The following is a 15,000-nucleotide window of genomic DNA, read 5'->3' as shown; positions in this document are numbered from 1 at the left end:
GTCCATTTTCACACCCAGCAAAGGAGAGAGGAAGGAGGCCAGAGAGGCGGAGGAAGGCGGAGCGTGCGTGCTTTAAATGCGGGGATCCACTCGGGGACTTATGTGCGTTTCCAGGCCCCTCATCTGAGGAGCATTGAGTTCGGAGGCGTCTTTTCCAGCCTTTCTCTCTCTTTCCTCGGTGCATCTACAATTATGGCTCCACCTCCACTTGGGTAATCGCACCTCCGCCCTGCAGCGCAGCTCCGGGGAGCACGGTGCGGGGAGGTGGGCGTCGGTGTAGAGCAAGCCGCGCCCCTCAGCACTCCTCCTCTCGGAGAGGGGCGGGCGCGAGAAAGTGGCAGCAGCGCCCCCCGCGCCGCCTTCCGCGTGGAGCTCTGGAAGCGCCTGCAGTAGCCGGGCGGCGTGGTGCGGTGCGGCTGCAGCGCCCCCGAGTCCGGGAGCTCCTGCAGGGCGGCACAAAGTTTGCAGCCAGCGGCCCTGCACCGCCGAGCTCCCCGAGCGCTGCTGTAGCCTGGCCCGGCGTGTTCGCGGCGACCCCCCTCGGCCGATGCTACACGGTCAGACGGGGGCGTGCCGAGAGAACTTTGAAAAGCTGCCGGGGAGAAACCTGCTCCTGCAGCTCGCCAGTCGGGGACCTCGGGAGGAACTGGTTTAGCCCGAGGCAAAGCGGTGGGATTCCAGCAGCCGCTGACCTGCAACTTTCCTAGAGCTTTGCCTCTTCCTAGTAGGCTCGGCTCGCGTTGGTGGCCGCTCTGCTGGGGAACCGAGTGAGCCTCGGGGCTGACGGAGGGTTGCTGTCGGCCGCATCCTTCTCCGGTCCACCCCGCCGACCTCGGCTCCCGGTCGAGCAGCCCGTGCTTCCCCACTGTCTGCGCATCCCGGCTCCCGGGCGCCGGCGCCGCAGCCTGGGGTTTGGCGGAGAGCAGGTTCTTGGATGCTGAAGGCTGGGATCCTCCTGCGAGAGTGCGGCGGCAGCGATGGGTGTCCTCAAAGCGTGGCTCGGGGTGGCCCTAGCGCTGGCGGAATTTGCAGTATTGCCTCCTTGCGAAGGTAAAAAGAGTGGAACTCCGTGTGTGTTTGTCCGTGCAGTTTTAAAGACTCAGCTGGGTTTAGTGTTGTGGGTTGTTGGGTGGAAGTTTTGACTTGAGGCGAGTGGTGGACATGGAGTGGATTTTCCTTTCGGCTGAAATCCCCACTCCTGGTTTCTCGTGCGGTCAAATCTCAGCCCGGCCACGGCCTCGTCTTTGCTTTTAGGAGGTGGGTGGCCTCACGAGGTGACATTTCTGAAGCTGGATGGATCTTCCTTCCACTTCTACCCTACGCCTCAAGGAAAAGCAACTACTCGGAACCTAGGTGAGAAGCGAGCAGTTGCTCTCACTTCTGTGAAACAAAATCCTCACCCCACCCAAGCGCCACTGTTCTTTTTTTTTGCTTTCCTCGCCCCAGTTAAGTCTCCCCCTTAAAGATTTTCTCCCACTTAAGATTTTCTAAGTAGTAGGTTAGAGTATTCTGGATGTTGGGATTTCAGTTGTAATGAAATAAATCTCACTCGGTAACGAGAGCACGAGGCTGCCTCCTTCTCACGGAACAAAAAGTGGTCGATGAGAGTGTATGCGCTTCCCCTCTCCCCGGGTTTATATTTGGGGGGGGGGCTCCTGCCCACTTCTTCAAGAGCTTGGGGAGAGAAAAGAGACATAAGTGTTGCCGCCAGGATAGCATATGCAATCTCGGCTCAGATAATAAATCAGATCAGTAAATCAAGAGTGGTGTGAGTGGTGTGTGTGTGTGTGTGTGTGTGTGAGTGAGAGAGAGAGAGACAGAGAGACAGAGAGAGACAGACAGACAGACACACAGAGAGACAGAGAGAGACAGAGACGTGTTGAGTCTGGTCCTCACGCCCCCACCCCCCAGCAGGCGCGCAGTGAGCTCTCACCTGCTCAGAGCCAAGGGGACAGTGGCTGGGTTAGCACTTGCAGAGGGGGAAGGGAGAGGCGGGCTGGGAGAGGGACGAAGGACTTCATCCACAGCTGGGTTCTCTCTCTGTTTCCACTCCCGGCTCCATTCATTATTCATCCAGCTGCAGGAAGAGTTCACCTGCCCGGTCGCAAATCACACCGGCAGTGGCGTGCACGTGTCGCCTTCCTCAGCACCATGCTGAGTGGGGGCAGCTGGAGGTTGCAGAGGGTGAAACCTCAGGTGGGCTTCCAGTCTTCAGAGCAGTGGCACCTCTCTTCTTTACTATTTTTTTTTTCTCTTAGCAAGCAGCCTGGCCTTGGAAATCCATGCGCGGACTTTCCCCACAGGTTTAGGCACCACCTTCTCACACTGTCTTGGGAATTATGTCAAAAAGATACTATTTCCAGGAAAAGCACGCCTGGGGAGCTGTGCCGCATTTTTCAAACTATGGACAGCCTGTTTTTTAAAAAGTGTGTGCCGTGCAAGGGTTTTGCATACTAAAAAAAAAAAAAAAAAAACCCAAACAATCCACAAACCGTGTGTAAGGTTTAATTATTATATTTAATTATATTACTTAACCAGATGGGAGAGTCAGCCCAGGCTCCTCAAACTTCAACTTAGAGCTCAGAAAAATTACAGTTACACGTGGTGGCAGTTTCTTAGTTAAGAATTATATCCCAGCAACACAGCGAATGTGGTCTCACTCCGGGATTGCTCACCAGGGGGCAGTTGGAGCGGTCTGTTTCTCAGAAGCAAATCTCTTGAAACGACAAAAGCCATTATTATTAAGAGGCTATGGGGTATGCTCTTTGGAGGGCTGGTAGATATAGCTGGCAAAGTGTCTGAAGTGTGTGTGTGTGTGTGTGTGTGTGTATGTGTGTATGTATGTATGTATGTGTGTGTGTGTGTGCGCGCGCGCGCGCACATGCATGTGTTAGTCCTTACAATGATTTGTTGGAGAACTTTGCTTCCCTCCCCCCACCCCCCACCCCCCACGACAACTCTGTAGACCAGGCTGGCCTCGAACTCAGAAATCTGCCTGCCTCTGCCTCCTGAGTGCTAGGATTAAAGGTGTGCGCCACCACGCCCGGCCGGCATCTATTTTGTCTACTCCCCTTCAGAACATTCTGCATCAGGTCACAAATAAGGTCCTAGAAGGCGAAAGGTCCGGGAACTCCCAGCCACCCTGAGATGCTTCACTCAGGATGAAGGAACACAGACAGCTACTGGGCACATATTATTTCCCTGTGCTATGCTGAGCAGTTTACATACCATATCTCACTTAATTTGTTTAATTGTGTGAGGAGGGTTACATACATACAAATCAGCTGTCCTCTGATGAGGCAGTTCCTTTGGGCCAGTCAAGGCTCTTCCTAAAGAGACTGAGATGGAAAACTCGTGGACTTTAGAGATTCCCTTAAGTTTTGTTATTCACCCAGGGAACCCCTTTTTAAAACCAGGCATCTATATATGCTTTGCTGGATTGGCCTTATCCCTACATTTCTGCCTTCCAGCTCATGGGAGAACTTTCTGTTTTCTTCTTTGTGAACAATATTAACTGGAGTGCAGTACTCCAGTTAATTCTTCCTACTGTTACTTTAGTGAGTCTGTCTGAGAGCAGCTCCCACAACTCCTGTGTCTCCACCCTGGCTCTTAGCACTGTGAGTTCTCAACAGCGCCAATCAGAAGAGGGAATGCCAAATGACATTCTTTTCAATTAACTTAAATAGATCAGCCTCCACGATGACCTTGAATGAACCATCTAACTAGATGAGGGAGGTATTATGTCCTGGTAGCTTTAAATATGCTTTCTAATTATGAGAGAGAGAGAGAGAGAGAGAGAGAGAGAGAGAGAGAGAGAGAGAGAGAGAGAGAGAGAGATCAACGGTCAGTGCTATAGATCAGTAATAGAGCATTTGCCCAAGGCCCTGGGTTCAACACCCAGCAAGGCAAGGAAAAAAAAAATAAAAAGCTTTTGCTGAGACTTTGAGGTTCTAAATTTTTATCTTAAGTATCAAGAGAAAGATGAATTTTTATAACCGAGTTGTTGGCAGTGTTATTATATATTGCCTCAAGATTGCTAAGCTGATAAACTGTGATTTGAGGGCTTAATAAAACCAAAAAGTCGTAGGGAAGCGTCAAGCATGGCTGCTTTCCAAATCAGAGAAACAGCATTTTCCAGAGAAATCTGGAACAGCATTTTCTGGAGACTCATCTTGAGTGGTGCTCACATGAGGAAATAAAGCAGGTTTAAACCAGATAGGATCCTGGTGTGGACTTGGGAAATACTGTTGGAGACCTGAGCCCTAGTGTGGGCCCATTTACTGCTCCCCACTCCATGACTTCTGTTAAGCCTTCAATCACCCTTGTTTCTCCTATACTTATTATTAACAGATTAAAGTGGAGAGGATCATTTGATGGAGAATTGGTTTTATTTTCAGATACAACAGTAGTTTTGGTTCCGTGTTTGGCTAGAGAGTTCCTTTGGTGAGGCACTCTGTGCTTAAAACTCAGCATTGGAGAAGGACCACATTGGCTAGACAAACAGCCTCCCCTCCATCTTGCAATCCATAAACCTTTATTGAGAGCTCTTAGGTCATGTTAGGCTTAGTGGGACTTGGGACCTCTGACATCTTCTGGAACAAGCAAAATATCCTTTGTATGTCGGACTTGTCTTCAAAGGCATTTACATACCCCCAAATTTATAACATGAAAGAGCAGTAGAGCTTTGAGGACGTGTGGTCCTTCTTGGGTCTCTCAGGACTGAGAGTTTACAGGCTTGATTGATACTGACTGCGACTTTGCACACTTTGGTTTTTTCCATCACACCCTGCAAGTAGATATAGATATGTGATGTATTATCAGAGGTTCTTGTCTCTAACATATTGCTTTCCTACTCCCCTCTGGGATTAGATTTTGTATATCATCTTCCCTGTAGACATCCTAGAGTAGGGACACAGACATCCATAGTCACTTATGGACTTGGGTGGCAACCTCAGTGAATTTTACTCGGGCATGAATGGACATAAAACACTCACCACATGGGCTCAGAAGAGGGGAGGGACTGTCACTCGGCCAAGCTGGAGCCTCACGCCAAATCTTATGGTGGCCAGTTTTTGTTTTACTATTCTATTAATTGATCTGCATCCCAGCTGACAATCATCAGGACGTGAGCCATCCTGACAGTCTAGAAATGATTCTATTTTAATTATTCCACAGTGTGCCCAGCCATATGCTGAATTATAATAACATAAAGCTTGAACATTTACATGCCAACTTGTGGCTGCTTGAGCCTAATGAGTCATCTTTTTGGAATACCCCGTGCTCGGCTACTTTATGTCAACTTGAAACAAGCTAGAGTTACCTGGAAGGAGGGAACCTCAATGGAGGAAAGTGCCTCCATAAGATGCAGCTCTAAGACTTTGTTTTTTTTTTTTAATTAGTGATTGATGGGGGAGGGCCCAGCACATTGTAAGTGGTGCCATCCCTGGGCTGCTGGTCCTGGGTTCTATATGAAAGCAGACTGAGCAAGCTAGGGGGAGCAAGCCAGTGAACAGCACCCCTTCATGATCTCTGCGTCAGCTTCTGCTTCCATGTTTCTGCCTCATGGTGTCTCATCAGAGCAATAGTAACTCTAACTAGGACACACTGCTCTCTACATATCTTATTTAGTGACTCTATGTGCCATGATTTCTCTTGACCTGTGCATCCGTTGTGCTAGACTTTTCATGGGAAGATATAACACACACACACCTCAGCTACTCACTCCAAATAGGAGTCCATGGCAGATCAAAGTAGGATACCACAACTTGTGGTGGATTTGTGAGTTTTATTGGAGTGACTTACAGAAGCAGAAGTGACTAAGGAGATAGCTACATCACCAAAGCCCACCCAGCATGGGTGCTATGTAACAGACCTGGGGGCCTGGCACACACTGGCCAGCCTGCAGGCAGCTCAACAGGTTGCAGAATGTCGTTTCCAGGTGGCTCAGGTAGCTGAGTCTTCTAGTCCGCTTTGCCGGTCTTTGCTTCTTGTGTGCAGTTTGCCTGGCTTCTGCTTCTCCCAGGCTCCTTGTCTTGTTTGCAACTGGACTCCTCTGGGAGTGATTCCCATCAGTCTTTTATTCCTTATATACTCTCAGGACAAAGGGAACTAGTGAATCTGGCTAGCTTCAGGGACTTCCTGAAGCTATTTTGAGTTTACTTTCTCCTTGTAAACATCTTAAGTTCCCTAGAAGATACAAAGTTTTCATGGAGGAGGAAACTGCTCTACAAAACTGACATTTTGTGGCTGTTGGACTTTAATTGACTCAGTTACCAGCTACTATCTCTGTGGCCAATAGTTTAGGATAGAAGTATGGTACAAATTATATCTTAAAACTTCCCTAAACATATTAAGCTTTCTATGGGTGCCTCAGAAAGGGGTACATTATATTCTCCAAGAGACTTCAGGAAAGAAGCCCTTTGTGGCTTTTATTTTATCCCGGAAACATTCTGCATATATGACTCAGAAGAAATAAACCAAGCAGCCGGGGAGAAGAACAGCCCAGTCTCAGGATACAGGCTTGCACTGGTGATTGTGTGCGAAACGGCAATATGCCCCACTGTAGAAATTAAGATCCTGGTGTCTCAGACATAGTTCATGTCCTGAAACTAGAGATTGCCTTAGCTTGAGAACTCCAGCTCCAACTGTGCCCCTAGCACCCTAGTCTTCCTGTAAAGAAAACCCATTTCTCCTTCTAGGTCTCTACCATTTTTAACACTTCATCTAAAGCTGTGGTTTTTCTTAAGTTCACCTAAGTCCATCGAGTCCAAACTGTAGACCCGCAGGGTGGTTCTAGTACCCTTTAGAGCAAGCATGGTGAGTGGAGGGAGTGGCTGTGTCTTCCATATGAAGGAACTGGGCAGAATAAAGGCCCCCCTGCCTTCCTTGTGCCAGGAGATGCTCCCAGCATCCTCTGCCAGAAAACATCACAGCTTCGTCTGTCGGTGGGTGTGCAGCCTGCCACAGTGTGGGAGAAATATGCTTGCTCTGGAAGACCTCGTTTGACTTTGGGTGATGATAAATGTTTGATGGGACTGGGCATCATACTGGGATGCTTTGTCTTCTCCAGAGAGGCGAATTGAGGTTTTGGAAAGTGTGTTAATGGAGACTCACAGAGGCAGCTGCCTTCCGGGTAGCAATGTTCGTTTTAGGGAAGCCCTCAGAGGGCAAAGCTTATTTCTTTTGGAATTGCACATCATGGAGTAACCCAAATTGAGTTGTTCCTTTTTCTAATGATAGAATTTATCAGCTACATATTGTTTGACTTGGGTCTGTCCCAGATGTTTGGCTTAAAGAAGTACAAATGCGGGGCCATTCTCCAGGCTGCTGGATATTTTCGTGCTGCTGTGAGTTTATAGGTTCTAACCAGACTTCCAAAAATGGGCTTTGCTTTGGCTGTTTGCTTATTTCATAAGGTGCTGGATGTCCTTATGAGCATTGAAAAGAAGCTCATTTTGCAAGGCAACATTATGGAGACAAGAACCAAGACTACAGTGATATACCCTGTAATGATGTGGCAGACAGTATAAGCATTGACTCTAGGTGATACTGCCCAGCCTGTGTTGGTGTCTGAGTTTGTGCCATTACACTGTGATGGTCACATGACAATGACACTACTCAGTGGTGAGCATTTCTTGGAATGTTGACTTATATGACTGTCGGGGAAGATGACTTATCCTAAAGTGTAACTATTGCCTTTTTTCCCCTAAAAGCTGAAATTCCTTAGATTATTTTAAAGGTTACACACTCTTGAAAATACATGATAAATGCATATGATTTTATCTATCAGTTCAGAGAAAACCAGAATATGTCACAGATCAATTGTTTAGCCATTAAGAGATTAATAGTCTGAAAAGATGATTCAGTTTGTTAAATTGTACCTAAGTGGTGATCGTCTTTATTATAATTTTAGAAACATTGTTATAATTTTATGCTTATAATAAGCATCAGAAATAAGTAAATGTATGTTTAAATAACATAGAAAGTGAATTGTAGGCATGAAAGCAAAAGTTGACCGAGTGGGGACCGGTAGGAAGAGGAGGGGTAAGAGGTGTCAGTATGTAATATGCACACACAAGAGTGCTGTCATGAAGCTCATTATTTTAAATGGTGAATATGGTGTAGATAACATTTTAAAGCTGTATTGCTTATCCGGGAAACAGTCCAGTTGGTAAACTGCTTGCCATGCTAACATGCAGACTTAAATTCAGTACCCAGGACCCCATGCTTGCAGTACAAGTGCTAGGAAGGTGGAGACAGCCATCCAGTCATGTTTCCAAGTTCCAGTCAGGGAGAGAACCTGTTTTAAGACACAACATAGAAAGTACCTAAGTAATGGCACCTACACCTGGGGTTGATCTCTGGCCTTCATATACACACATCTCTCTCTCTCTCTCTCTCTCTCTCTCTCTCTCTCTCACACACACACACACACACACACACACAGACACAAGCATATGCATCATATACACATGCACATGGGCATTTCACACACACACACATACACACACTCATACACACACACACACACATACACACACTCATACACACACATACACACACACTGATTTAAAAACTGATTTGCTGGAATGTAAACAAAGAATATAGAAAATAAAAAAAAAAACCTGATTTGTTGAGGCATATATTTCTTCTAGATGCACATGAGTGTTTATTTATACACACATATATCTCCTTTCTTACAACACATGGGTAGAAAATATTATCTTCAGAACAAAGTTTCTTAAAAATAGGTCAGTTAAGATGAATTTCTCTTCAAGTTTTTATCCCAAAACTTATTTGAATGTCAAGGACATAAAAGTCATTTCAGTGAATTTGCCCACAGAGATCTTTCATTCAAACCCAGTGTAAACAGCCATCTCATTTCCTTTAAAGATTCTTATATCTGTGATTGACAGGGAAGGTAGGGTAGCCATGGCTGCCAAGTTAGCCTTTTTGGGTCCTGTTGGGAAATGGCACTGTCATAAACCTGTCTATCCCTCCTTGGAAACCACCTGCACCCTGTCATGTATGCCTTGTTGGGTCTGCGCTCTGGCCACCTATTTTGTGTTTCACTTGCTGAGAGACTGGCTGGTAGCACACTGCACACCTGCTTTGAGGTCAAATAACACCTGCTGAGCTGTTCAAGAATCGCTGGAGAACGTGTGCACATGTCTTAAAAATTAGGACTGCAATTTTTTATTGTTCTAAAACATATACCTTCGAGATTCATTTCCTGATGCGCTAGCTGTTGGGAGTGCAAGCTCCTCCCAGTCGAATTCTGCCCTCTTCTGCCTTTAGAACAGATCATCCTATGCTTTTTTCACTTGGTGTCTAATGACTGGAAAATATAAAGATGTATCAGTTCATAGGCAGCACATCAAGGAAAAACATGGTGTGAGAAGAATTCGGAGGTCAGGGGCTCAATAGAAGGCTGCTTTTCAAATAGCTTTCATCTGTGCCAGTGGGTCCCAACCCTCTTGGGGGCCACTTATCAGATACCCTGCATATCATCTATTTATGTGACAATTCATAAGAGCAGCAAAAATACAGTTATGGAGTAGCAACAAAATAATTTTATGGAGTGGATGCAAAAAATGTGGTATATCTACACAATGGAGTACTATTCAGCCATTAGAAACAATGAATTCACGAAATTCTTAGGCAAATGGATGGAGCTAGAGAACATCATACTAAGTGAGGTAACCCAGACTCAAAAGGTGAATCATGGTATGCACTCACTAATAAGTGGTTATTAACCTAGAAAACTGGAATACCCAAAACATAATCCACACATCAAATGAGGTACAAGAAGAAAGGAGGAGTGGCCCCTGGTTCTGGAAAGACTCAGTGAAACAGTATTCGGCAAAACCAGAACGGGGAAGTGGGAAGGGGTGGGAGGGAGGACAGGGGAAGAGAAGGGGGCTTACGGGACTTTCGGGGAGGGGGGGGCTAGAAAAGGGGAAATCATTTGAAATGTAAATAAATTATATCGAATAAAAAAATTAAAAAAAAATAATTTTATGACTGCGATCACTACAACAGGGAACTGTGTTAAAGGGCCACAGCTTTAGGTAGGTTAAGAACCACTGATCTACGTATCCTACACTCTGGCTTATGCTTCCCAGCAATGGACATACTGTAGGAAAGGGGCGTTTTTGTGTTTATATAGTAAATTGGTGAATTCTTACTATGCGGACAGGTGGGAAAGAAGTTCAAAGTAGTGGCAATCTCTTTCCTGAGTTTTTTCTTTCTTTCTTTCTTTCTTTCTTTCTTTCTTTCTTTCTTTCTTTCTTTCTTTCTTTCTTTCTTTCTTTCTTTCTTTCTTCCTTCCTTCCTTCCTTCCTTCCTTCCTTCCTTCCTTCCTTCCTTTCTTTCTTTCTTTCTTTCTTTCTTTCTTGTATTTGGTTTTTTTTGAGACAGGGTTTCTCTGTATAGCCCTGGCTGTCCTGGAACTCACTCTGTAGACCAGGCTAGCCTTGAACTCAGAAATCTGCCTGCCTCTGCCTCCCAGAGTGCTGGGATTACAGGCGTGGGCCACCACTGCCTGGCTATCCTGAGCTCTTGTACCGATGCTATGAGGCAGAGGCACCATTTGCCATCTTTAGCAAGAATGTGACATGCAGGGGTGGCTGTGGTGCTCTCTGGAAGCTGAGACAAGAGGATTGCAAGTTGTAGGTCAGTTTGAGCTACACAGGGAGACCTTGTCTCAAGACAAACAACTATAAACGGACCAGGCAATCAATCAAACAGCAAATAAAAATACCACGGGTAAGTATCACGACTGGGCCAGCAAAAAGTGATTCAGGCAGGATGGGCGATGCGTTGTTGGAGAAGGAATACTATCCTGCCCACGTGTGGACTCAAGCCCGAGAATCCTGAACAGACCAAGCGCATCTCCATAGGAACTGAAGAGGACAGAAACTTTGAGCCACGAAAATTATTATGGAATAAATTGGTCCCTTGAGTTGATCTGGAGAGTTTAGGTAGCAAAGTATGGAAGAGAAGATTGGATAAGTAAATTGGGATTGGGTTATGGAAGTATTTGTGACAGATCACAAGAATAATAGCACTGTATTTAGACTGTCACTATAAATCCATTTTAAAATTAAAATATAATTTATCACTTTCCTCCATTCCCCTTTCTCCCTCCAACTGTTCCTTCCACTTATTTTGAATTCCTAGTCTCCTGTGTTTTAATTACTATTGTTACACACACACACACACACACACACACACAAGTCTGCTTAGTGTTGCTTGCATGAACCTGATTTTGGGCTGACCCTTGGTATTGGATAGCCAATTAGGGACCTTCTCCCTTGAGAGAAGCCTGCATCTCCAGCTCTTTAGCATCCCTTTGATGTCTTTCGTTCTTTGCCTAGGAGTGGGGTCCCCTGAGATTTCCCTCTTGTGTGTTAGCATGTCAGCTGCTGATACCCTTGTTCAGGTCTTGCTTAGGTAGCCATATTGTTGAGGTATACAGACATTTTTTTTGAGAATTTCAATAATATGCTTTAATCATGCACGTTGTCATGTGTCTGGGAGAGATGTAATTGGTGTAAGGGGTAATTTTCCCTCAGGGGGAAGAACGCTCTAGCCTTTAAGTAGTTCTCTGAGTCCACTGTAGATGGAGTTAAGGAATAAGCATTCTGGGTAGTGCCTATTAGTTTGCTATACATCACCTTTTAATTTGTTTTTGTTTTTTTCTCCCACAGGTGCCTGTCTGTATCAGGGCTCCTTGCTGGCGGTAGGTCATCCTTAATCTATTTCTCTTGGGTGTAAGATGCTTGACTGAGATGACTGACTGAGTGAGGTGATCGTATCGTTGTAAAATTTATTTATTTTTCTTCACGGGCTGAAGATTATTCTTCATCCGGGTAGTCTGGTAGCCGGGTACCATCAGGCTCAATTACTTAATAACCTTTTGAGAGTAAATTAGTTCCATTTGGATACTCAGCTATTGAATGAGAAGTTCAGGGCTCTCCCCACCCATTTGCATTCCGTGGCTGTCCTTTGTGTTCCTTCAGTCAGAGATAATTGGATCCCATCCTCTTGTCACATACAAACCAGGGCACGATTTGTTTATAATCCTGTTATATTTGTTTCCTGCTCTGATCCCTTCTTTTAAAAAAATGCTATTATTAAATTCAATACACTAGAAAAGATTCTTGATTATTTCTCTGGATGGTAGGCTTACGTTTTGGGTAAACAACAAACAAATTAGCATTTTTATCTCTGACCCTTTGGCATACCCGATAGGCAGAATTGATTTTGAATTTGATGTCAGGATGAATTGGGGGGAGGATAACTGATGCGAGTCTCGTGCGTTCCTTTTCATTAATAATGTACTGCGGTGCATAGCAGTGTGCTAAAGCCTTCTCGAAAAGACTGTCTACACTCCATCAACTCTAATAAATGGTATGACAAGTCATTCTTCACCACTTTTTGAGTTCGGGTTTAGTGTGTGCTGCAATAATGCAGACAATGAGGGTTGGGAAGGGGGTGCACATCCGAGTCGCAGCCTGCTGTTGACATCTGCAGTTTAGTTCGTTGTCTTGCATTATCCTTGCTCTGAGTAGATGAGGAACAGCTGAAGTTTCCAGGCATCTAGATAATTATAGATATTTGAAGTAATATTTTCCAATATGGTCTTTATGTGCTATAGTTGCTGTTCTACAGATGAATGTGGTTTTTTTTTTTTCTTTCTCCTTGATATTTTTCCATTAAAGAATCAAGGAGAAGCATTTTTTCCCTCTTTTTCTCATTCCATGCCCCGAAAGCAGAATTTTCTTTCTGTTTATTCTTTAATGCAGTTTAGAAATCATTCTGAGATCAAAATCTGTCATCAGTTTTGGGGAGTAATGGTACATAGAATAGACAAGTCGAGCACCTACATTAATACAAAGAGGCTGCAAAGGGCTTCATGGTTTTTGTAGCTACTGAGTCATTTGACATGGAGGGCAGTGCAGTAGGCAGGCCACGTACCACTCCCACCCACCAATACAGGTACTTATTGTGGAGCCTAGTGTGGCACTGAATTCATGATCTTGAATGCTGGGAGTCGCTCACCAAGCCCAGAACTGCACACTGCTCCCCTTTTAATGGAGAATTAAAGAAGAGAGAGGGGAATGAAAAGATTGGCTAGAGGTCTTTAGCCATTAAGGGCTGGGTAATAGTGAGCAATATGTCTTCTTTCTGTTTTCTACCATTATCTGAAGATGTATCTGGAGTTTAGATTCTACACCATCTTCCACACTTGGCTTTGCTGTGTACTTGAGTGAAAAACAAAAACAAAAACCAAAAAAACCCTCAAAAACCCAAAACAACAACAACAACAACAAAACATCAGATAATTAAAGGGTTCAGTTCCATCTAGATAAAAGAGGCGTGGTCTAGCCAACTTGCATTGGATGGGTAACCTTGATTCCCTCTGTCCGTGCCTTCTGGTCATGCCTGAAGGGTGTACTTCCTTTACCAACTCACTCATAGATCCCCCAGTGCTCCCTTTGCTCCACACTCATCTCAAGCCTGAAGTATTTGATGTATTTAGTATTGTTCAGTCAGAGAGGTTTTACGCTAATTATCTCAACGAAGACTATTATTCAATATTACTCACTGTGAGAGAACACTGGGTCTGCTAGTCTCTCTGGGTCCTGGAGAACATCAGTGAACAGATAAAACCCTCTGTCATCCCGGAGTTCAAATTATACATCAGGCATGCTATCAAGAAAGGGAACAAATAAGCAAAAATAAAGGCACATAGGATGGGAAGATGGAGGAGACTCAGTTGGGGTCCGTTATGTTAGGTAGGATGAGACACTGACACTTGACAAGACCTGGAAGAAGTCCTTCAAGTCAACCATGTAGACATCTATCTAGACAGTGGATGTAAGCCATGGGGTCAGAGTTGGAGCCTAGAGGTCAAGTAGCTGACACACCAGAGGAAGAAAGCAGCGTCATGATGAGGACATCAGGAGGCTGGGCAGGGGATCGAGTGTCCAGCCTCGGCCTGGATTTTGCATGTCCTTTCAGTGAGGTGGTTGAACTGTTGGAAGTGCGAGAGAAGTGACAAAGCCTGACTTATCGTTTAATTAAACGGCTGGCATAGGAATATAAAAAGAAATAACGCTCTTGTTTCTAGGGAAACAATGTTGAATACTTTAAAAAAGACTGTGTAGAGGTGAGTCACTAAAAATTGCTGTCAAATCAAGTGTGGGAGAAGCAGACAGAGACACTGGGGAAGGCTCAAAATCTCAAGATTCTGCATTTTGATGTCTATTTGTAACCACCTTTTGTTTTAATGACATTAACATTGACAATAGTCTTTGGGGTGCACCCCAGAGGTGGGTTATTTGCCTGGCATGCACCAGGTCCTGGGTTTAATCTTTAAGATCATAGTGGGGGCGGGGAGAAAAAGAGAAAAAGGAAGTAAGGAAGGGAGGGGATAATGGGAGTGGTGGTGGATAATCTGTTGTGGTCATGGGTACTTTGTTATGAGTCCTTCTTCACATGACCAACCAAAGACAGACATGGACCCCCTGCCAGTGGAACTGGAGAACAAATGTACATGAATCTATTTTGAATTTCGAGTCTGTTTTATTCTAGCAGTGCAGTATACTGCTCTAGGCATTCCTAAGAAGCAATTCTTCAAGTCTTTGGGTGAGAGAGGCTCTGTCTTGTCAAATACGTCACACTCCAGAGCTAGCCCTGTGTGTGGCGGCTCAGGGACAATTTATAATCCCACCCATGAGCTCATTATTTAAAGCTGGAAATGACATCAGAGATCTTGCTGTCTGAGGGTCCTGTTTTGTGGCAGGGGATAGTAAGACAGGGGCGTGAAGTTCTTGAGGCCCATTCCTTCGTCTAGTGTGCAACCAGAAGGAGACCTGGTCAGCTTAAAAGGGGGTAACTGTCAGCTTCATGCAAAAGACTTCCATAAAGTGGGGCTGGAGCGGTGGCTCGGTGGCTAAGAACAATGGCTGCTTTGATTCCTGGTAACAGTAT

At 45.1% G+C, this 15,000-nt stretch overlaps 1 protein-coding gene across 1 annotated transcript in view; it reads left to right on the top strand.

The window, feature by feature from the left end:
* Positions 1-256: 256 nt before the first annotated feature.
* Fras1 (Fraser extracellular matrix complex subunit 1) overlaps positions 257-15,000 on the top strand; it is a 402,136-nt gene continuing 387,392 nt past the window's right edge. Inside the window, exons 1-2 of the mRNA XM_052198714.1 lie at positions 257-1,050; positions 11,712-11,743. Coding sequence (XP_052054674.1) covers positions 978-1,050; positions 11,712-11,743 — 105 coding nt within the window. The 5' untranslated portion in view covers positions 257-977. The remainder of the gene's footprint in view (positions 1,051-11,711; positions 11,744-15,000) is intronic.

Source organism: Apodemus sylvaticus, chromosome 11 (genome assembly GCF_947179515.1).
Source record: "Apodemus sylvaticus chromosome 11, mApoSyl1.1, whole genome shotgun sequence".
NCBI lineage: Eukaryota > Metazoa > Chordata > Mammalia > Rodentia > Muridae > Apodemus > Apodemus sylvaticus.
This window is presented reverse-complemented; position numbering and strand designations above follow the sequence as displayed.